Source organism: Acanthisitta chloris, unplaced genomic scaffold, assembly GCF_000695815.1.
Source record: "Acanthisitta chloris isolate BGI_N310 unplaced genomic scaffold, ASM69581v1 scaffold846, whole genome shotgun sequence".
NCBI lineage: Eukaryota > Metazoa > Chordata > Aves > Passeriformes > Acanthisittidae > Acanthisitta > Acanthisitta chloris.
Genome location: NW_008678497.1, coordinates 64,798 through 89,194, shown reverse-complemented (window position 1 = coordinate 89,194; position 24,397 = coordinate 64,798). Strand labels below are relative to the sequence as shown.

Sequence of the window (24,397 nt, the reverse complement as noted above, 5' to 3'; positions counted from 1 at the left end):
AATCTCAGTGACCTGACTTTGTATGGAAGTATTTCTCCCCAATCTTGCATGAGTCTTGCAAATGATTTCAGATGATGTGAGCAGCCAAACACACAGAGGGGGCATTCAGCTTCATCCCTCCTGAAATCATCCTCCTGTTCCTCACTCAGACACAGCAGCAGGATTCACCCACTCCCATAACTCAATGCTTCAGCCAAACACACTTCACAGTAAATATTTTACAGGCTGCTCTCGGCGGCTCTGGGTTTGCATTTTAACAATTAAACCTCCTTGTTGGGAGTGCACCAGCAGCTTGGAGCAGACAGAGCTTTTCCTGTATATTACACATTTCTTTCTGATATTTTTCTGCCTGATTAGTAATCACTTCTGAATATCCTTTCCACAGCTCTGAACACCAGCCTCAGTGTTGCAGGGATGGTTCCCACACAGCCTGACAGAATGCAAATGCTGGGCTGAAGCAGGGATGCTGACAGCATCTCAGCACTTTCCTCACTGGACACCAGAGGGAGGAGGAGGAAAGGACAAGTGACAGGGAAGCTAAAGAAGAGCTGCTTCCAGAGCCCTGAAGGAGCTTACCAGCCACCCGAGCCAAATATTTTCTGCAATTGGACCAAAATAAATAGCGGCACCTTGTCTGGGGATGGTACTGCTGCTGAAAGGTTTGGCAGGGGTAACACGAGGTAAAGTCATGGGAGAACAGACCCAAGTGCAGCAGCGCCGAGTGCCAGGAGCATTTGAGCCTGTTCTACCTTTTTTGTAATTAATACAATCAGAGAATGGTTTGGGTTAGAAGGGACCTTAAAGATCATCTAGTTCCACCCTCTGCCATAAGCAGGGAAACCTTCCACTAGCCCAGGTTGCTCCAAATCCCATCCAACCTGGCCTGGAACACTTCCAGGGATGGAGCAGCCACAGCTTCTCTGGGCAACCTGTGCCAGTGCCTCAGCACCCTCACAGTAAAGAATTGCTTCCTAATATCTAATCTACACCTAGACACTTTCAGTTTAAAGCCATTCACCCATGTCCTGTTACTCCAGGACTCCTTATAGTACCTTCAGGGACTGGAAGGTGCTATAAGGTCTCTCTGAAGCCTTTTCTTCTCCATGTTGAAAACCCCAACTCCCAGTCTTCACTCATGTGCAAGGTGCTCCATCCCTCTAATCATCTTCGTGGCCTCCTCTGGACTTGCTCCCACAGGCCCATGTTGTTCCCATGCTGGGGATCCCCAGGTGGGTGCAGTGCTCCAGGTGGGGTCACATGAGAGCAGAGCAGAGGGGCAGAATCACCTCCCTCAACCTGCTTCCCATGCTGCTTTCGACGCAGCCCAGGACACAGTTGGCATTTTGACCTGCAAGCACACACTGCTGGCTCATGTCCAACCTCTCATCCACCAGCAGCATCTTACAAGCTTTAAACAAATCTGACTGGTTTTGGTTCAGGGGCTACTACTGCCTATGCTCTGCTTGGCTTCTGTGCCACAGCTTGAGTGCCTTTTAGTCCAGCTTTCCTCTGGATGTGAAGAAAAACCTGTTTCAATTATTAACTGTGGATCCAAGGCCACCACAGTTTCTGAGTCCTGTACCACGAGAGCGTGAAATTTGAAACTGCAAGTGCTCTGTGCTGAGACAGAAATGTCAGGACCTTGAAGGAGGGAGGGAGGCAGTTCAAGGAGATTGATATGGTACCTATCTAGGAAGGTGATAGCAAATGCTCAACATGTGGTTAGTATCTCGATTAAATTATAAAAGCGAAGGAGATTCAACAAGATTACCAGGGAACTATTTACTATTTTATTAAAACTATGCTTTTATTTCCTCATCAAATCTTTTCATTATGCCTTCGAGGCATAAGGAGGATTATTAAATGTCAGGCACAATTCAAATAATTAATGTATGGTGTTACCAGATATATATGTGCTCTCCAGGAGGATTAATAATAGCTGCTATTTTTCTTCCAACCATATTTTCTCCATAATACATATATTAATCATGAGAATGCAGTGCTTTTTTTAAAAATCTCTCTAGTACTGAAAGTCTTTGAGGAACTCATACTTTGAAAACTGGAGAATTCTTAATACATTCTGTTCTCTACTTTTCAATTTACTATCAAAATACAAAAACACAATAAGCATTCGGAAGGGAAGGAGTATAGGAAAAGCAGTGCTTTTTCCAGAGGTGCTATTAATTGTGCAATCAATGTCCTCAATGCCTTGAAATAGGTCTTTGAAAACAAGAAACCAGACTTGTACATTCAGGAAGTGACTTGTCCCCTGCTAAAATGGACTGGCTGTTGTGGCTAACTTAATACAATCAAAACACTTGAGAAAAGTCATCAGGAAAGTACTTTTATAGCATACACTCCTCCCAGGGCTGGCTGGGGGCTGTGTTCAGCACCTGCTTGTCACCTTAACTCTGCTCATCCCTGCAAGGCATTGTGTATGTCCTCCATAAAAACCACTGCATGGGACAGGGAGCATAGCAGGGATGGGCTTTTGTCCCTCTGAGATACCCAGAGCCAAGGCCAGAGCAGAGGGAGGGAGAGCTGACCCCTGTGCTCTTGACTTTGCACTTAGCAGTTGACCTGGACTTTCCCTGTGAGCTTGACCCTATTCCAGTAATCTTAATCCACAGGTTAAAAGTGTTCTATGAGAGTTGGAGGATGCTACCTCAGGTTACTTACTATGTGCAGGCAAAGAGTTCGTGGGGGTGGACTGATCACTAACAGGTTACCTGCCACCCATGTGGGCTGCAGACATACTCACTGCCTGTGGGGTGGGTTTTGTACCTGCTGGTGGCCTCAGCAATGCAACCAAAAATCAGCTCAGCTCATGATGGCACAGCAAATAAATGTGTCCAGAAGTAACATTTTAATTGCCTACAACTTGGAAAAGCTTAAATTCTCTCCTACACACCCAGCTGTATCCCAGCTGCAACCTTTCCCCAGTCAGGAGTCAGTGGATATCTGATTGCAAACACTGCAAATTACAGAACATATTACCAGCCTTTTCCATCTCCCGGAACAGGTCAAGAAATGTCTATGTTCTATTTAAAACAGTCAAGTTTTACAAGCATGAGTTCAGGGTTTGTTACATAAGCAAAAGTGTAACTACACCACCCTTCTGCCCATTACCAGGGGATGTGTGCAGTGCCTGCGTGCATGGGAACCTGCACATCCCCCCAGTGCACCATCACACAAGAAACAATTTTAACCATCTATGTGACCTGACAACTGCCAACTTAGGGCAGTTCCTACACCTCAGGACAAAAAAACATTTCTACAGAGAAGCTTAGGAGAGCAGATCTTTCATGACATGCTTTTTTTTTTTAAATTTCATGAAGAAATGTTTTAAAGCAGTTGTGAAGACTTACCTCCTCGCTGCACCAGCAACGTGACTTCGCTTCCCTTAGGACATTCAATCAGCATATCCACCACCTGGTTGTGAGTGAGGCTCTGCACATTCTTCTTGTTGACTTCAACTATGAGGTCGCCTTCCTTCAGGCCACGGCACCTCGGGCTGTCCACAATTTGTTTCACTCTTTGGCCGCCCCCACCGGGACTGTCTGCTATAGTAAACCCAAAGCCCATCGGCCCCTTCACTATATGCACAGTTATGAGTTCAGGTTGTGTTGCTATCGAAGACGCCAAAGAGACTGTGTCATTGGGGTAACCATGGGGTCCATTGGAGGAGACCTCAGCTGGGCTGCTGGGTCTTGCCTCCTTTGTGCCATTTACTTTCCCTGTTTTACTACTGTGGCTTGCTGGGGAGTCGTAGTTTTCCTGCCCATTCACAATGATTGGCTCTTTGTCCAAAATTGCCACGGATGTGACCAGGCTCGTGTTGGGATCATCGGGATCGAAGGGCAGGGGGTAGCCTCGGCACAGTTCGAGGTCCACACTGGCACCAATGGGGATGGACTGGAAGATTTTCACAACTTGAGCGTGAGTGTGCCCCAGCACACAGGTGTCGTTCACGCTGACTATGACATCCCCTGCAGAGGACACAGACAGATATACCAAACACATCAGTTTTGTGCATCCTGGGAAGGTGAGGACTGGAGCGTGTGAGCTGATCTATAGCATCCACAGGTACTGCTCACAGGCTACAGCATCATTTAAGCACAAGAGAAAGCAGTGGTGACACTTGGGCAAGCAAGAATTCTGTCTACGCACTGCATAAAGCCTTTACGGACAGAAATGTTTTTGAAAGTGAAAATGGAATTGGCTCATGCGAAAAATGAATGAATTCAAATCATGCTATACAGCCTGTTAAACAGCTATTTGGAAGTCCAGCTCTCACTGCTACACACTGTGCTACACTGACACACAATAGAAACAAAACTGAGAGCATGTGAAAGCTGTAACAGAAGGCTCTCAAATACCAACTGCTCCAATACAGAGCCACGTGTCATGTCTCATCCTTCAGCCTGAAATCTAGGTATCAATTAAGCTATAAGTAATTTTATTAACACTGGGGCTGCAAAACTAGGATGCTCAATGTTGCGATGCTCCACCTGCAGGTCAGGAGTTGTGACCTCAGATGAATCCTAACAGGATTTAATAGAATTTAGGTTGAAAATGACCTCTAAGATCATTGAGTCAAACCATTAACCCAGCACCACTGTGTCCACCACTAAACCTTATTTCATATTTCACCACTGAAACATGATTTAACCATGCTGGGCCTGATCTCTGGCAAAATAAACTGGCCCTTGGTGCCTCCACATAGTAAGAAGCAAACTAGCCCACTCCTTTACCCATTCCTTGGGAGTAGCTTGGAAGTGGGGTGAGCAGCATGGCAGAGACACGAACACAAAGTGGTGCAGCCCTACAAAAATCCATCAGCCACTGCCCCAGTGGGGAGCAGTAACCCACAGCCTGACCCTCTGTGGAACCCCACAACTGCACTCCCCAGGTCAGCATGGGGACAGCAGGACCTGGCAGAGCCTCAGCTGGATGTTTTGACACCTGAGGTGAAATTCCAACACATGAAATGCTTTGTTACAAGATTTTGAACATATCCCTCAAGGTATCTCACTTCCCTGCTTGCTGATAGAAAAGCTGAATGCCTTCCCCCAGAAAGGAGATGAGACTACAGTCCTTTATGAGCTGCACATAAAACCAGCAGTGAAAACAAAACCCAAAGTGGTGGTGATGATTTTGCTATAAAGCATCAGTACCTGTTTCCATTTTGCCATCCAATGCTGCAGGGCCGTCAAGCACCAAACTTTTGATTTGAAGAAATTCATCCGGCTCATCCCCTCCAACAACAGTGAAGCCAAAACCCCTGCTGCTTTTCCTTAGCTTGGTGTGGATGAACTTCCCTTTCAACTCAGAAGGGTTTCGTGTGAAAAAAGGTTTTCCTGTGTAGGAAGTTTGGAAAAAATCTATAAACAGGCAGGCAAGAGTGTTTGATCTCTTTTTCCCTCTGTCCTTCCCTGTTCTACCAAGTGTACAGACAGACACAGCAGTGTGCGGGGACAGGACTGCACTTCACTCCCACATCCTCTCATCTCATCACACTCCACCTGTCTCCTTGGAACCACTCGTGCAGTAAAAGGTGTGAACAAAAACCCCAGTACCTGCCACTTTGTTAGCTGTGGTCCCACACAACAAAGCCCCAAGGCTACAAAGGGTAAAACATGCTGCTTTAAAGAATGGAATATATTAAAGCTGGGAATGTTGGGTTAGATATGTGTCTTATCTCTGTCCTGAGGTGATTATATCCATCCTGGGAAGGATGGGGTGGGAGCAGCACAAATGCCTCCCTACAGAAGGAGTGTGCAGCGAGTTTCTGCAGAAAGGAGCAGCATTATATTTTCCACCACTTGACCTTCTCTCAACCCACTGAGCAAAAATCAACTTCTGAGCTCTAGGAAGACACTGATACCCTTTAGCATAAGCCCCCCAGCCTCACCATTGCTACCACCCTGTGACCTCCTCCAGTGAACAAGGGGAGGACACTGATGTTATTCTTCAGACACTGTTTGAAGTCTTTTCCCTCTCGTTTCTGCTCCTTGACTGTTGTGATGAAACACCACTGGTATGAAGTATGGATCAAAGAGCAGCCCAGGACCAGAGCAGCTGTGCTGGAGGGCTGGAAATGCTCCCTGGGAGCACAGTTAAGAGGCAAAGAGGTGCTCCAAAGACAAAAGCACATCCTTGCAATGCATGTTGCACAAGCTCAGAAAAGGGATCATGGTGCTGTACTTCACAGCGCCAACACTAAACACCTTTGCACTTTTAATTGTTTTTAATGCTCAGACTGTGCCACTAAGCCCTCTGGTGACAGCTCCGGGATCAGCAGTGGGTATCACAGCCAGGAGAGCTGGCACACTTTCAAACACCTCAGCAGCATTGCCGTGGGCCTCTGTTCAGAAAGGAGACCTCGAGGGAGAGCGAGGGGATTTGAGACTCATAAGCCTTTGACTGGGGGGAAAAAATGCATATTTGAAGATTATTCATGAGGGGGCAGAGGGAAGACTTGCAGTCTTCTGCCTTTGAAGGGTAGCAGAGGAACACAGTAATCCCTGCACATCGTGGGCAGATGCTCTGCTAGACCCCAAGCTGCAAAAAAAAGCCCTGACTATCAAAGTGCAACCCAACGTCTCAGGCAACAAACAGAGCTGAGAGGCAGTGTGCAGTGGGGCTTGGTCCTGGGCTCATTTCTGGTTCAAAAGACAAGCAGAACAAGCACAGCTTGCAGGTGTCTGCCTACAGATAGAGGCTGAGCTTGCCCTGCAGGAACAGGACAGCAGCACCACAAGCTATTTCCCACCTACAGCGTTCAGGAGAGGATCACATTTTAAATGAGTAGATCTATAAAACCCAGGCTGGGAGAGTGTTACCAGGGGCACAGGGAGGGATCCTTGTGCTCACATCCCTGCCAGCAGTGCCATCAGTGGGAGAGATGGAAACCTCTGAGCATAGGGCTGGGTGACAGGGAAGTTGGAAACAGCTGCTACAAATGGGGAGCAGGAGAAGAGGAAGCAGCATTGAGAAAGGAAGAGGAAGGAATGAAAGAGAGGAGTAGGTACCAGGAGTGGTGCTGAGACAGGTTAACACTCTCCTGTAATGCTGCTGCACAATTCCAGTGACTGGCAGTTGGGAGTGGCTGGAGAGCTGGGTGAGACTCCTAACATCACTCCCTGTGTGATGGGTCCTCTGCATTGCCATGTGCAGATGCTTGGGCAGCCCTTGCTTCAGCCTGACAGTGCAAAACGCAGAGGTGGCAATCACAGATGTCTCCCTGAGGAAGAGCAGCATTTTTGGGGCACTCTGATGACATACCTAAACCCAGCTGTCTGGTTTTCCTCAGACCTTCCATGTCCTTCCATCCTGCAAGTCTGGATTACTCTAATATCCCTTAGGAATGTGCTGGGGGTTTGGATACTGTTAAATTCCTCATGTCTGCTTTGGAAGGGCTGATCTGCTGCCACCTGCTGCAGAGAGCATTCTCTGGCTCTTCATGGCAGGAAAGGTTGCCTGGGACAGCACCACTGCTGCCAGGCTCACCTTCAGAGACCACAGCTGACCTGCTGAGCATGGGAGTCTTTCCCAGCTCCCAGCTGCTCCCAACTCTGCCAGGAAGATGCATTTTAGCCCTCTCACCCTCCCCAGCCTCTGGCTGCTGCCGACCAGCATTCACTTGCTATGCAGTTTAGATGTAGTCAGAGAGAAACCTACTTACAACCACTTGTAAGCAGAGAGCACTTTACTGTAACTGGTACACGTGGAACTCCCTGCCCTTGCTGGCAACCTGACCTGGCAATGTTTCAGCTCATGCTGAAATTCAGGAATGATTCATGTCCTATCTGGTTTGCTGCTTAAGACAAGCAACTGATCTGTGAGCAATTGGCTACACAGACCACTGACACTAATAAGTCTGTACCAGCCAAAAGTACTTGTCCACAAGTACAATTTCAAAGTAGGCCCACAGTCTTTGAACTTATGATTATTCCCTCCTCATGCAGAGCTTCCCAGAGGAGGTTTGATTCAGATTTTTTCAGAAACATGGTGTAATTTGGCCCTAAGAAACAGCCAAGGTGCTTGTGACTCTTCGACCTCAGTTACTACAGAAAGATTTGGCATGGTCTGGTAGGTCTGCAAAACTCTCCAAATGGCAGAGGATCTCTCTCTACTGATGTTCCCCCCATCTCCTACCTTCCCAAATTTTCATTTGGATTCAAAGCACACAAAAAGGAAAATCCAGACTCATCCATGTCAATGCCAGAAGCTGGAAGCTCCAATGTCATAAGTGCAACCAAGACACCCAAGCTCTCCAAATCAAAGGTCCTGCCAAACTGTGCCAACAACTTCTGCATATCACAGCTCCTGAACACACTGACCAGTTTACAGGGATCTTAAACTAGTTTAACTTGAAACTCTGCCTACCCACAAATGTACACATGGAGTGACATCAGCTTCAGCTCTCAAATTAAAACATGACCATGTTAATGCATATCTGTGTCTTAATCACAGTGCAATATGATGAGATTTTAGACTGCCTTCTGGGAGGGAATGTTGACCTATGAGAACAGGAAGAAACCCCTGCACTAGATCTTATTATAAGAGCCCCATTCTAAACTCAGTAGAATTTAAAAGGTGTAAAAGCCTAATCCTTGAGTATCCATACAGCTCTCTAGAAAAGGATCTTCTACTTGCACCTGCATCCACTGCAGTTGCTGGTAAATGCCACTCCTGTTTTCACCATAAACACCTGGAACACTACACAGAGAATAGCCACAATCCTTTTTGATGCATGTGGTCTTTTGTCTCTTGTATTCACCAACAAATGTGGTCTTGAAACAACTAGTCTCAAAATCTGTGGGAATTCAACTAAGCAGCACATGCCCTGGTGTGTGACACTAGTCATGGAAATACTCCCTTTGCAGGTGGCTGAGGGAATTTTCATTCTCAGGAAAAAAACTTTGTTGCTCTTTTACAACTGGCTTAACAAGGTTGTTACCTTGCACTGGTGCTTCCCGAACTGCCTCTTGGTTGTTTGAAACATGGTTTGGAGCAGCGGGTGGTGGGAGAGATGGACACTCCTCTGTCCATTCTAGAGAGGGCAGAGAGGGAAATGTTACTTGTTTCACAACAGCTCTAAGAGCTGCTGCACATACATACACTGGGAGTGTGGGTTCAAGCAGAGGAAACATGAGAAGCATGGCAAGGGAATCATGGACAGAGGGAATAAAATGAATGGGATGTCTGAAAAACAGTTCTGGAGGACCTCTGTGTCCAGGTCAACTGATTCATCTGGTAGGACATCCTATCTCCCACTCAAACTCAGGACTTGATTTGCATCTAAGTGGTCTTGACCTTTAAATGAAATCTATTCCCCATGGAACTCATGGCATCTAAGCAGAAGAACAAACCCAAATACCACAGGCCCCTCACTGCAGTTGGGCTGCATTTGAAGGAAAAAAAATTACAAAATTAAGAAAGAAAAAAAGAGGGAGGAAAAGAAGGAAAACAAAAAAAGAAGTGTTTTAAAATAATGAAACTACTTCAGCTGTTAGAGGCTGACAACATCCCAAGGTCTTGGGTTAAGAAGTTTCTCATGCAGAAGGGTGTCTCTAGTGCATGTAAATGCCTAGTCCTCATTCCCTATGGCAGCCTGAGAGTCCCAATGAAGACTGGAATAACACCAGCTACAGTGAGTAACTTGATGGACCAGATTAAAGATGAAAACATGTTTAAATTGTTTCTGGGAAGCCTAGAAGCTTTCCAGAAATAAAGGACATATAAATAAAAAAAAAATCTCTCCTCTTTAACAGGTGTGAAAGCTCCTATGTTTAAGTGATTATAATATGGTTTAGATTTTCTCCTTTGCCAAATCTTACATGAAGGGCAAACACTTTTCCTATGCACATCACTTTGCCTTTAAACACCAAGTCCACAGAGGGGAGGACAAACATGTTGGCAGGGTGCTGCCAAGGTGAGGGAGGGCACATTCCCTCATGAACACCCCAACCACCATGCCCACAGGGGTGCCAACCTTCTGGAGGCTGTTGCTGTTGCTCAAGTTGTTTCTTCCTCTTTGCTTCAAGAACTGGGTTTTCATACTGTGTCTTCCGGTTGATGTGGCTGGAGATGAAAGAGAGCAATGAATTAGGAAACCCTTTATATGACCAACAGGAATGAGGGCCAGGCATGAAACTCCTCTGAGGAAAGGAGTAAAACACCAAACAAACCCAACAGCAGTGGGCGTGGAGCAAAGCTCATCCAGTCGTGCCAAGAAGAGTATTTAGGAAAACAAGCGTATTCCAGTATTGATGCCTTGAGTAGGAATGGCTAATTCCTTCAAATACATTAAGATAGCAATCTATCTATGAAAAATGAGATTAAAGCAGGAGAGGTGTTCTAGCTGATTGCAGCAGAGGAGCAGATAGACCTTAGAAAATTTTATTAGCTTAAAGCCCATCTTTGTATGCAAAGCAAAGTTTACCACTAAGAACTTACTGTTTTATCGTCTTTTATCCCACGTGTCTTTATTAAAAAAATCAAAACCAAACAAAAAACCAAACCAAATAAAAAATTCCACATGAACAACCAACTACCTTCTCAAGTAATTGTGATAGAAGCACTCCAGAGAGTTACATTCAGAATATTTTTCTGCTGAAGATCAATATTAAATCACTGGAAAAATATTTAACTTACCAAATAAAAACAATTAATGAGTTCTGCAAAACATTTCTTATTACAAGCTATCTTCAGAAAGTTAAGAAAAAATGATAACTACTTTAAAAATGATATAAACTTCTTCATGACACAATTGTCTCTCAATAAAAACTACTATGCAATAACAGAGTGCCTGAATTGAAGGGACAGAGACAAATGCTCACATTATAACCATCTTGCTAGCTTAGAGATGGCAAGTAAAATAAAATTACGTCTTATTACTGTTACTTTTCTATACAATTCAATCTCTAAGGAGTGCCACAAAACTAACAGGCATGTATATAGAAAGTGACAGGAAAAAAATGCTGAAAAGACCTCTTGGCATGGCATTTAATAGCCGAAAAATATTCTCCATGTCTTTGGTAAATAAATGTCAAGCCTTAATTACACAGTTTGCTAACCCTATTTCCCTAGGCACATATGGTAGGGTCAGAAATGAGCCAAAGCAGACAGAAATTGTATTCCATGTCTACTCTGAGGGCTATCATAAGCCATCCTACTAGACAGGAGTACACACATAATTAAAAATTCATTTTATGGGGTCAGTGATGAAACAAAACTCAGATCTCTGGTGTCCCAAAGGAGCAATCTGACATCTAGATAAAGGAGAAGCTGTTCTAATTCCAGAGAGAGTCCCATTAAACCTGTAACTCTATTCACAACAACACATCCTGATGAAGAACCTCTGCCATGGCTGTTTGGCCACAGCAGCTTCTCCATTCCTCCTTGTGAGTGTTTTCTGACACGACTGAATTGTTAGTCTGCTTTGCACACTCACATTTTGACCATGGCACTATATGAAGGGGATTGAGGTCAGTTCATTGCACACTTGTTAATGTTCTCTGGATAGAAGCATTTTGTGAGGTGCTGGGGCTCCTGCACACCCCAACCCCAGAGTGCCTCTGTCTTCCTTGAGCTCAACCCTTTCCCAGGGTGCTCCCGTCTCCACCGAGCCCAATCCCACCCCAGGGTGGGTGGGGAATGGCCGGGCAGGGCTGCCCTCTCCTAGCCCCTATAGCATCCCCCAGCTTTTAAGGGGCCAGGTCTCCTCCTCAATATGAGATGCTACCAGCAAAGCACAGACCCCACTGCGAGGAAAGTCTTCTTCCACCCAACACCACACCAGAACGAGGGAGCAGCACTTACTCTACATAGTAGACACCATATACGGGATCCTCAATTTTCTCCCAACCAGCAGGCAACTCTGGAAATAGAAAAAGCATTACTGAAGCCTCCAGTGCATATTTTCTGACTGGTATCTGCTCCTGCTCAGCTTTCAAAACTCATCAGTAGCTCAGACTTCACTTTGGATACTCTTCAGAATGATCACAGCCTCCTTTGAAAGGCTGGCCCAGCAGGGCACCAACATCCCAGTCAGTGCTCCCAGGGCTAGATTAGCACATCAATGTGAAGATGCCCATGCCAGTCAATTTTAGATTTGCTTGTTGCATTAACTGAGCAAATGCTCAATAAATTTCCTTTTTGGGAGTGCCTTAAGTACCCTCCTGGTTTCACCACCATGGGCAGTGGCCCTGGATGGAGCACTGCAGTGGAAGTTGATGCAGGCAACAAGCATTTTAATACCAGCCTATGAAGGTGGGTGAGGCAGCTCACTGACAGAGACACCACTTTCATCTCCTCTATCAGGGCTGAGCCATTTATGCTCACCCCTGCTGAAAACATTTTATTTTTGACTCCTTTCTTTGGGATTTGCACTGCATTGCTCAGCTGTAAACCCAACACAAGGAACACCTTGAAACAGGACAAAGTGAAGTCAACGTGGACGTACATGGATGTATTTCACTGCACAGCACTTAATGTAAGAACACATATTGCCATAATCACATGTAACAGAGATTTCCTTTTTCAAATTAGCATAATTAACAAAAACCACTTCTGAAGATGGAATTAACGTTTGGAAACGTATCCACTTTTGTTCCTGTTGATTTTCTAGACTGTACATAGTATTTTAAGTATAATTAGTGCACGTAATAAAATCACTTCAGCATCCAAGAGGGTTATTAAAGCTGTATATATCACTTAAGGGCCTGATCCTTGTGCCACTCATTTAAACACAATATTCCCATTGGCTGTGGGTAATGAAATAATCATCCCATTAACAAAACAGAGTGCTGTGTTTGTGCAATACTGTGAAACAACTCAGAAAAAGGCTCCACCACACTGTGGACTGTGCACGTGTGGTCCCACGGACTGCACATCCATAGAAGTTTAGAAAAAAGCAATGTTGTCTAATAACACAAGTTGAAATACCCCAAGCAAAATAATTCATCAAAATTTATCATGAAATTGTCAAGACTGATAGAAATCTATGTTTGTTTATTATCAAACGCGAAGATTTATTTTCATTAATGGCATCAATTGCTGAGCCAATACAATCAACAATGGCCCATTAATTAGAATAATGTTGCCATAAGGATAGAAATATCTCCAGACTGGAGAGGAAGAGAATCTATACAAACACACATGGACTAATTACTCAAAGTTTATGTTTGTGTTCAGAATTGGCTGGAGATCAGATGAAATTGATTTTCATGGGTTTTGCTCCACATGTCCCTTATCTGCAGATAAAAGGTAGGTTTTCCATTCTTATCATTATTTTATCCTTATTGGGTTTAGCATCTTTGGATTCCTTGAGACATAAGCCATTAAATGCAAGCCAGTGCTAACTTTTGGGCATGAAAAGACTCTGTTATTGAATCAGTACATTGAATGCTTCAGAAACAGATACTCCTTTACACCCTGCAAGTGTGTGTGAGAAAAAGGCAGAAAGCTAGAGGCCAACCTTGAAAGTCTTTTCGCAAAGGGAACTCTCAGGTTTGCAGAGGAGTCCCATAAGGTGAAAACACTGTGGGACTGGCTTCTAGAATTTCACTGCAGTTAAATTAACACCTAGTATGCAATTGGGAAAATCACAAGTCGTGGCAGCTATTGAGTTTGTTGCACTATGGTGAAAGTAGAATGGTAAAGAGACCAAGCTGGGGTAGAAGAAAAATAAAAAGGTCAATGTGGGAAGAGGGAAGTAATGCACCAATGCCTTCAAATGAGTTTTCCACCAGTTTTCCTGATAAATTATCTTTTGCCTATTTCAGACTATTAAGTGCTTTTCATTTTTAGAGTTTAAGCAAATTTTTTTTGCACTTATGTTCACAAAAGATTTTTACATTTTATTTTTTCTGCTCTTTTAAAGCATTTTCACAGGAGATCAGAAACTCAGCACTTTCCTAACCCCAAAAATGGCATTATTGCCAAAACCTTCCAGTTTACTATCTCTGCAGTTTTCCATGTAAGGAACACATCTCTGTGTTTTCAGATGTAACGATATACAAAACTGCAGCTTTTAACACATCTCTTGTTGATTACATAGATGCACTTTCTGATTTCTACCAGTTCTCTAAAGCAAAAGGCAATATTATCCATAGCCATGCTGCAGTCTACCTTCTTAGCTGCTCTAAATTATTCATCTCCCTTCTCTATCTCTCCTGCCAAACAGAAGATGACCCAGAGCATTAGATTTTATCACAAATGCAAGATTTCCAAAAACATTTTGCATCATTAGGAGCCTGAGTGAGCCATATGGTTTTTATTTTGGTACATCCTTGCAGCACCCTGCAGTCTCAGAGCATTTGTCAGCAGGTAAATTCAATGGATAAATGTCACCTTTAAACTTGGGGTAAATACATGGATTCCTACTGAGATGCTCTTGTTTAGTGTCCTGCCCTACATGCAGAGGGGGTGGATGGAATGCTAAAAAAATTACTTCTCCAGTCACCAGGTATTTTAGTTGCACCTATGCATCACTATAAGGGAGCTGGAGGTGACCTCAGCACACTCAGTTCTTACTGCTCCCTGTGAGGCCAGGAGGCTTTGTCCAAGTGTATGCCAAATTCTGCTTTAAAGGTTAAATTTTTGTGTCTGTTTGTACAACCTCTTGTTGAAATGAGGAGACCTATAATTCCATATTCAACACTCCTCTTTGGAAAACAAGAAGTTGTGCAAATGTCCCAAGTTTTCATTTTCTCAAATTTAGAACTGACACTGTTGAGAGGTTAAAGAGCTAAATATCTGTCACCAACCAGTTTATACTAACCATAAGTATTTGTGCTCCCTCCCTAACATTGCTGTAACCAATTGAATCATTTGAAAATGTCTTTCTTTACACTCCAACATTTTCAAATCTCAGCAGTATATTGATGGGCTGTGAGCTCAATAAAGCTTATCTGCAGTAAAACAAAGGGAACATCTCGTGATGTTCCAGCAAAACACTTGTGCATGTAAATACCTGCACAACTGGAGTCAGACTTATCAATTAGAGAGTTTTCCCACATCTATTTTTTTCAGTTCTTCTCTTGAACTAGATCTTGAGAGCAGACTAAAAGGAAGGGTCATTTATATTTCATTATTGACTCTAAATTTGCTTTTTTAAACTTCTCATGTTAAGCCACCATTTGTGAAGACCTTCATGAGAACTCTTTGCAGGCTGTTGGTGTGCATCCACCTGCTGCTGGTTATTTGTATGAGCTGCACATAATGCCCACATACCACTAAAGAGTCTGCATTCTTCTTTAAATTGTCAAATTCTTGCTCTGCAAGTAATTAGGCCTACAACATTATTTCAGACATATTGCTCAGAAAAACCATGGCTGGAACAATGTTAAAAGTCCACTTGGTAGCTGCTGGCTGCTGGTGCCATATCAATCACACAGAAGCAGGGAGCAGAATACACTTACTTGCAAGTCATTACAGAAACCAGAGGTTAATTCTCTGGTAATACAATTCCTCCAGTACGCAGAACTATGAACTGTAAGTACAGTCCTTTTTAAAAGCAATAATAGTCCTAGTGGAAATAAAATACTATGCAACCTCTTATCCTTTCAGCTTTCCGAGTGCACTAGAGCATAGCTGAGCAGAAATAACAACCACCTCTACCATCAGTACAAACACAATGAGCACCGTTGAGATTAGATATCAAGACAGCATCCTTCACAAAAAGATGCAGCAAATAAAAGTGTACCACATCATTGAAAATCATCTGTTTATAAAATCACCGACTGAGGCAAAATTTTCAGCTGTTTCATTCACAAGCTCAGCAAAAGCAGCTGATGTAATACTGAAACTTTCTAAACCACACTTTGCTTCTCTTGTCTGGGAAATGCCTTTGGCCCCAGTGAAAAAGCATCATTAGCTACTTGATTTCAGCTTTGGCATCTATAAGCTTTTTCCTGGAGCCAGTGATGCCAAAGGAAAAGCCCTTGACTTCTGCAGGGTCCAGGAGGAAGCCAACCAACTTGGCAAGACTAAGGCCCTCCAGCTTTCTTCAAACTCTGCATCAGTAACAAACACCCCTGTAGATCTGAGACTAGAGGAAGATTAATGCTCTGTGTGCTAGGGAACTTTTGCTGATAAATTATGCTTGTTGAAATAAAAAAAAAACCAACTAAAATATGCAAAATGATACAAAGGAGAAAGTAAGTTAATAAAGGCTTAAAACAGTGCAGTTGAAGTCAAACATCAAAACGAGAGATGGATGATTTACCTAGTTCACTGTCCAGTTCCTCCGTGTGTACCCCTTCTTCTCCAAGGGAAGAGCAGTAAATGAGACAGAAAAAATTAAAAGAAAATTTCAGATACCAGCACCAAGCAAGAAATTCCCTAAGCAAACAGCAGAACCAGCACTGATTTTCTACAGACTGAGCCCAAGCTTTCCATTTATCACCCTTTAGTGATCAGAATATTGATGGATCTGATGCAGATAATGAAAGAACTGGTTCTTGCATTCTGAGAACATCTGTATCAATGGACTACTTCCCTGCCATGGTTTGATATGGCAAAGTAATGCATTTGTGTTGTTCTCACTCTAGTGAGGCTTCTCAGATCTGTACAGTCCAACCTTCTCAATCCATCCTGTAGACACATGGATCTATCAGAAGGCCAGACCTGAATACTAATTAAGAAATCTGAGAGGAAAACCTTGCACCCAAATAAGGACTAACGTAGCAAGGTTTTCAAGAAAGTACCTAAATTTATGTGTACACAAGGTCCAACTGACTTCACTGTCCTACTCAGATGACTTAAGACAGGCATGAAGTGAAGCACCTTGTTTAACTGGGGGCCCAGACCCACACCAAAGTCCAGATGCACTGGTGAGACATATACAGGAATGCACCAGTTTTATTAGCAGGGCACCTGGGACAAAGATCACATAATTTTTCAAAGACACAAAGCCATCAATATTCACTGTTGCTCCATTTATCATTATCTGCTCCATATTCATAAGTTAACAGTGACACAGATGATTAAAGTATTGCTTAGCCTATAAATAATAATAATGCAGTCTGAAAATGAAAGATGGTGACAAAACCAGAACAAAGATGATAAAAACAATCTTGGACCTAGTAGAGCAATTTTTAAGCCACATAAATGAATGACAGAAACAACCAGAAAATGTAGAGTCACAATATAGATTTGGAAAAATCTCGACACCCAAAAAACCACTTCCACAACCTGTTTGCAAAACATTCTACCAAAAGAGTTGTTTGGGACCATTAGTGTGAAAATCAAATTGCAATTTCCTTTGATAGCCTAAAGAACTGGAAACAACCAAACCCTCCTTTAGGGACACATATCCTGATGAAGCAAAAACACAAAGGCAACTGCACCCAAACAAATCTGAAACGACATCTAACATTTAGAAAAACCACAAACAGGATGGGATCAGCCTGACAACTCACACACACATACACCAAACACAACAGAATCCTCCTCTCACTGACTTCAGGGGAATGACACACAACAGTGACCCTTCCCAAAAACTGTCCAGTGTCTATGATGCAGCAAAACTAACCTCCTTTCCTTTTTGTTTTTTGAAATACAATTGTTCTTATGTGCTAAGCAAGATCAGAGCAGCCAAGCAAAACAGTACAGAGCACTGCTGTAACCATGAAGCAACTAGTTAAACCATGGAACATTAAAAATATCCACTAATGAGTAACTTGGTGAATGAAGTGAAAGGGTGTGGGGGGAGATGAAATTAGCTGATTTTAGGGAGTTGATAAACAAAAATGCCACTACTCCACAAAATTAAGAACTCAATTAAAGACAAAAATACCAGCTGTATGTTTCCAATCCCAGTAAAAGAAATTATTCAATGTTTGTTTTATAAGCATCGAGAGGACAAGAGAAAGACTTTCCCTTCTGCGAGGAGACTTAGAACTGTTGAACAGAGGAGCTCAGCCACCTGTTGTAGCCTCATGCTCCTTGCCCTGGCTCAGAGCACAGCATGGAACACATTGACCCACAGTGGCATGTGCTGCTTGGTGGCATCACCAGGGCCATGGACCTAGTGTGAGTCTCACTGGTAAGAGAAAGCCAGAACAGAAATTGTCCCTCAGGGAAAACTTCCCTCTGAAAGAGGAACTTATCCTGAGACTTGGCAACCTCCTCTTTACATCGCCAGCAATGCTTAAATGCAAGGAGGAAGGAGCTTTGCTTGCATAAGACGTATTTAATTTTGTTCTAGTTCTGGTTATCTTCTGACATACCCATTTCTAGAGGCAGAGCAAGGCCTTCCCTAACCCATCTCCCTCTGCTCATTCCTTGACAAATGATTCCAGTTGCCAAGGGCCTGAAACAGGTGGCAGCTCAATTTTTGCCTGGGCTTTGCACATTCCTGTGGTTTGGGGAACACTGCACTGTGCACTAGGAAGTTGGTGACCTCCTTCATCACAGCAGGCAAGGCCACACAGGCAAATTCTCCCATCCTGCAAAATAGCACACGTGAAAGGAAGCAGAGGTTGGAAAACTGCATGTGCAAAAATAGTAACAGCACTTCTGGAGGCCAGAGTTGAACCTACCAGTGAAAAGGGATTGAGTTGATTATTTTCTGAAATAAAATTATAAATCTTATTGGGCTGACTGACATCAGTAGCAGATTAATCATATTATGAAAACTAATTTCATGACATAGCACCAACACTGACAAAGTAAACTCTTCCATTTTTAAGACACGTCTGCCATGATAGGATTGTGTTAGCCAAAATTATGCATTCAAATACCATCACCTTTCCTGGTCAGTAGACCAAAATTTCCATACAGGTTTTCCCACACATTTAAGTTATTTTCATAACTCTCTTTTATCATATTATGAAAACTAATTTCATGACATAGCACCAACACTGACAAAGTAAACTCTTCCATTTTTAAGACACGTCTGCCATGATAGGATTGTGTTAGCCAAAATTATGCATTCAAATACCATCACCTTTCCTGGTCAGTAGACCAAAATTTCCATACAGGTTTTCCCACACATTTAAGTTATTTTCATAACTCTCTTTTATCTTCCAGCATCTTGGATGTAGGGTAGAACCTCCTTTAACAGTCCTGCATTTGGCTGCTCTAAATTGGACAGTGGCTTGCATTTCCAACATCTCAAGGAATACAAAATCATATCAGTGTAAATTTTCAGTGGCAAAAATCTACACTTTCAAATTGGATTTGTTTTCAGCAATCAGAACACTAAGCAGACCGTCAGAATGTAACAGTACAAGTGAAGCAATTGAGTTATTTCTGCTCGAACAAGGCAATAACAACATAACTCTTTCAATCCATGTAAAGCAGGTGGTTGAAGCTTAACACAACAGAGCACACAGAGGCTCAGTCACTCTCCTCCTACACAGCGATCCAAGGAGCTAACATGTTTGAGTCTTCTTCAGCATCAGTGACTTCTCAAAGGCCTTCTCAAAAAACAGAGGCCTCTTACCTGTAGCACCTCCGTGATTTCTATTAAATGATCTGCCATCTCAATGGCTATTTTACATCCACAGCCATTTTACATCATAACGGATCTTGTCTCTATTCACTTACTAATAAACCTTACACAGGTTATCGGAAGGGGAGAAGGGAAAGGAAGAAAGTCACCTAGAAATAGACCAAACATATTATTATTTCCCTATTTTTAGTCTCTTACCATCATCTTCACATTCTTCTAGAGGCTTCTGCTGTTTGTTCAGGCACCGTGGATCTAGCCAAGATGTTGTTTTTGTGTTATGGCTGGAAACCAAAAATGGAAATATGACCTTTGTTAATAAAGCAGAGCTGAAGTATCCGTAACATAAACGTATATATCCAATTTATTATTCAACAGACCTGAAGGCATGCTTTTCTTTCAAAGAAACAGCACTACAATTTGATGTTTTGCAAACTAGTCTACCAAATCACAAGAACTTTGGCACTGAAAACACACAGAGGTAAAAAGTGAAAATATACAAATCAGCATTCCTGACTGGAAGGAGGCATGTGAAAGCTGCAATATTATAATATTAATTTTCAGACTTTTGTCTTTGGTGGCTTGTTTTTTAATTCTAGGGGCTGTCTCTGAGCCAAAGACAGACATTTCCCTTTCTCCCTAAACTACGTAGTGATCTTTTTTTGCTACAAAAGACCTTCGGCATGTCTAGAGTTGACCCAAGCATTAGTCAAAACCAATTTCCAGTGAAAACTTTATAATTACACAAATAAAAATGTTCTGTCAAAGCCTTTGATGGAAGTTGAACAGCTTTACTTTCAACTCTTCCTTTCTACGAGTCCCCTGACAGTCTTGCGATGCCAGTCCCAGCGGTGGAGGCTGCATAGTAAACAGGCTTAAAATACATTTTCTAGAAGTTATTTTCTCCCATAATTTCATTTGCATAAGCAGACAATCTGGTAATATAATGCCTCTTCTACAACCTGGTGTCATCTTAGACATAACCTGCAAAGACATCCCTCCAGTCCCTGAGGTATCACTTACCTAGCTTAGCCTTTAACACTACTTAACAGTTTAAAGTTTCAATACCATAGTAATGCTATTTACTTCTCCTTCAAGGTCTCAAAGAGGTTTACAAACTTAGCTTTAGCCTTACAACACTCTCGTGAGGGCTCTGTAATGAGGGCCATGATCCCTGGGGAACTAACAACTGACCAGAAATCTTGTATTGTACTGCAAGAAAAGGGGACTGCCCTGCTCCTAGGAGCTGAGTGAGTAAATAAAAGGTCCTTGTTTTACACATCCTACCACTCAGCCCTCCCAAGGCAGGATGAGCAAATGTGTTTAATCCTTATGTATTCTTCAGAGCAATTAATCGCCAACGAGAAAACTGAATGGCAGAAATTCAGCAAGTCAGGCAAATTAACAGCAATAAAGCAGAGGGGGTCTGCCAACTTATAAATAAGCAAGTCTGTAGTCTAGCTGAGAAGGAGGGCGGTGGGAGGAGAGCCACAGAATATTTGCATATTTCTTGCAATTTTGTCTCGCTAACCAAAGGCTCACAACAGTGTAGTTTGCTGAGGCACAGAAAATCTAGCTAAACACCTTTCAGATCATATGCTCAAAGGGACAGGATTGTGTTAGACCTGTTACATGCACAGATCTACACCTAGAGTAGGGAGGGACTGGGACACACCGGGTAATGAACATCACAGTTAAATCACTAGAGAAACACATCTCAAGAGCCAAATTGCTTCAGCTACAAGACATCAGGATCACCTATTTGACACACAGCTCTGGCCCCACTGGACCTGCACTGCTCTGTGCAAGCAGCTCAGGTGCTCCCATACTGCTCCCTTCAGCACCCTGACTTGATCCCCAAAGTGCCAATAGATGTTGGTACAGACATCTGAGCCAGCTTGGGGCCGCACAGCTCATTAGCTCTCCCTCTCAATTTGATACAAATCAAACTAAATGGTTTCCAGGCTCAGGGTGTCCTCAGGATTAATGGAACTGCAGTCATTCAGTGCTGCATCCACACTAAGACATTCATGCACAAAATCAGCCCTGTGTGGATGTATCCTCAAAGTGGTCAATCTGCACTGCAGGGAGGGAGCAGCTGGTGTTACCAGAGCTTCACATCAGACAGGCAGTTGTGTATGCAGGCTACATTTTCCCACCATATATGTGACTCTCCTGCACAATGTCTGACAATTATTTAAGGTGCTACAGTCCTGCATTGCTAACACACACAGAGAATATACAGCAGCCATAGGTGCTACAGTCCTGCATTGCTAACACAGACACAGAGAATATACAGCAGCCATGGGGATGGGTTTGGGGAAATCAGTGGCAGCAGCAGAACTCCTGACTGAAGCACCTGTAAGGAAGGACAGCAGGGGCCCATGGGGGGGTCAAAAAGGGGAGCAACAAACTGCTTCAGCAGCATTTAGTGCTCATCATCTGTTCTCCTCCAGGGAGGAAAGCGGCAGGCTGGATGAGCTGTTACTCAGGACACATTCTACGTATTAAAGACAGAAAGTATGTCAAAGAACGAGGCACCCTGAGAACAAAATGAGGGGCAATATACACATTTCAGTTTCATCAGTTGTGCTGTCTCAGCTTTGGCTTACACTAGGGGTTGGTGGAGCCTCTTCAGGTAATTGAGAGCACCCCAGAAAATGGCCTTTATTACAGCATCCCTCTCCCAGCTGCGGAAGGGCTGCTGAGGTGCTTTCAGTCATTCCAGCTCCTCAGGTCTTCTGGTACTCTTCTCTAATGTGTTCCCCTGCCTCTGCAGCCAAGGGAAAACCTGCTCTGATGAACTTTTCCTTGACCCTGTCAAAAAGTCCCCTCTCCTGATGATGAGGTGGAACTGCTGCCCTTACTGCCCTGATCCAGTGTAACTCTCCAGAGCACCAGAGGAGCAATTAGCAGTGGAGGTTTGTCTGTACTAACTGTCCACTGGCTTCTGGTACACAGAGAGAGGATCTCAGTTTCCATCACTGCATTAAACAGACCATCAAATCCAGAATCAATTCCTCACCCCCTCCTCTACTTTGGCAGCTAAGGGCTTGAGTTTCAAAGGCTAATTGAATGTTAATGTCTAGCTAAACTCTCTGCAAGAAATCTTTTCCACTAACAGGTCCTATTTTATAAGTTACTCCTTTCTCAATAAATTTAGACAAGCATAATTAGAGACTATTATTTATGGAATGAAAAAAAATCAATATCATCATAAAACTGCTGACAGCACTCAGCTCTTCGGCAAAGACTGCAGAACATGAGATACTTGTGTTCCAAGCTTACTGGGCCCGTTTGGTGTGATGAGAGGACAACACACAGAGAGTCCATCCCTGGCTCTGCTGTCTGTGCACAGGAGTGGAGGAACCCTCTCCACTGCATTATGCACAGAGGCAGGCGCCAGAAATGAAGTCTCAGCCCTTTCAATTAGCAGCTTTCATTCCACCCTTGAAAACAACAGGCCTGTATTTTCTAAGTGTCTGTTGCTTTTGTAACTACCCTCATAAAACAAGCAATTCCCAGTGCCTTTGAACTCGGGAGTAATTTGGATGTTAATCCAATCAGGAAATGCAACCCCACTTCAGAAGCAGTAAAGAACGTAGAGCTCTGCAACATAACTGTAGATGCTAAATATTTAATACACACACGTACACACACCAAATGCATCCACAGAGGTTTGCTTATGCCCAAAGAGAGGGAGAGAGATGGAATTAGAACAACAAAAATGTGCTTTACTCTATAAAATAGACTTCTCCGTTCTCGGTGTAGGCCATCTCCCAGTTTTCCGGCAGAGGACCTAGGTTATCCTCGGCAGAAGGAGGTAGGTATTGAGGGAGGTTCTGAGATGGTTCCGTGGTGGGAACGTTGGTGTGGCTATCAATCGCGGACGGTGGGGCTGTCTCTCGTATGATATGCGCGTTGTGGTAGTCTTGGTCACCAGACTCTACTGTAGAATAAAACAACACAGATAAAAGTGAAAACCAGTCTATTCCTCCTCCTGTTTGCTTCGCCAGGTTTACCCTAACAGTTTTCCTCTCCTTGCTTTTTAATTCACAAAACAGAGCAACAGATGAACCGAGGGCAGAGCCTCAGCAGTCTTTTTGCCAGCAGGGACGAGCTGGCTTTGCCCACACACACTCTGCCAGGCAGACCCTCGCCAAACCAAGCAGGAGCTGTGATCAGCTCCTGTGTTCACTCCATCAGGCCCTGCTGAGGTACCAAATTCCTCCAAGCTGTCTGAAGCCAGGGCTCACTGATGTAGACAAGTTCAATGGGGTTTTGAGCAGGTTTACAGGTTCACTCCTGCAGTGCCAATTTGTGGGGACAGGGATTAGGAGAATAAAATCTCCTGTTTGAAGAATGATCAAAAGGGGAGGTTTTTACAAGTGCAGAAGATTGCCAAAAGCTCAACAAGCTAATGGTGAACGTCTTCAGTGCAATGTGCTATTTTAAATTGAAAATTAAAATTAGTGTCAGCACTGCACCATGTGTCCAAATGTTGCTGCTCACTAGTGCCTGGTTTTGCTGTCTGAGGAGGTTTATTCCAGGGCTCATCCTGTATCCTCCCAGTCAAACTCAGTCAGGAGTATTTTAGGATGTATCTGGCCCTTCTCCCTCTAAGGAAATATTTCTGATGCTATATCCATGCAGTTTTGAGCTATATCCACGAAACAGCACTGCTCATTCCCTCCATCCCTAATTACAATAAATGCTCCCCCAAAAAAACAGGTCTGTGCCCCAACTCCTTCACATGAGTGACAAATTCTAAAATTAACCCTATGTCTACCAAAGGGACCTTTTCTGTTTGGTTCTTGAAGGTGTTGAAAATTTATGGCAGTACTTCCAAATCACCTGGACCTCCAGTCTCCAGTGTGTGCAGCTGGCAACACACTGAGCAAAAGACAGAGGGATCTGTGTCACACTCTGCTG

General features: G+C 43.5%; 1 protein-coding gene across 1 annotated transcript in view; it reads right to left on the bottom strand.

Annotated features, from left to right (window-relative positions):
* MAGI1 (membrane associated guanylate kinase, WW and PDZ domain containing 1) overlaps positions 1-24,397 on the bottom strand; it is a 90,971-nt gene that overhangs the window by 52,215 nt on the left and 14,359 nt on the right. The window contains exons 3-10 of the mRNA XM_009076881.1: positions 23,204-23,414; positions 19,667-19,749; positions 16,238-16,273; positions 11,830-11,887; positions 9,980-10,089; positions 8,966-9,058; positions 5,178-5,360; positions 3,369-3,989 (exon numbers count right to left, since the gene is read on the bottom strand). Coding sequence (XP_009075129.1) covers positions 3,369-3,989; positions 5,178-5,360; positions 8,966-9,058; positions 9,980-10,089; positions 11,830-11,887; positions 16,238-16,273; positions 19,667-19,749; positions 23,204-23,414 — 1,395 coding nt within the window. The remainder of the gene's footprint in view (positions 1-3,368; positions 3,990-5,177; positions 5,361-8,965; positions 9,059-9,979; positions 10,090-11,829; positions 11,888-16,237; positions 16,274-19,666; positions 19,750-23,203; positions 23,415-24,397) is intronic.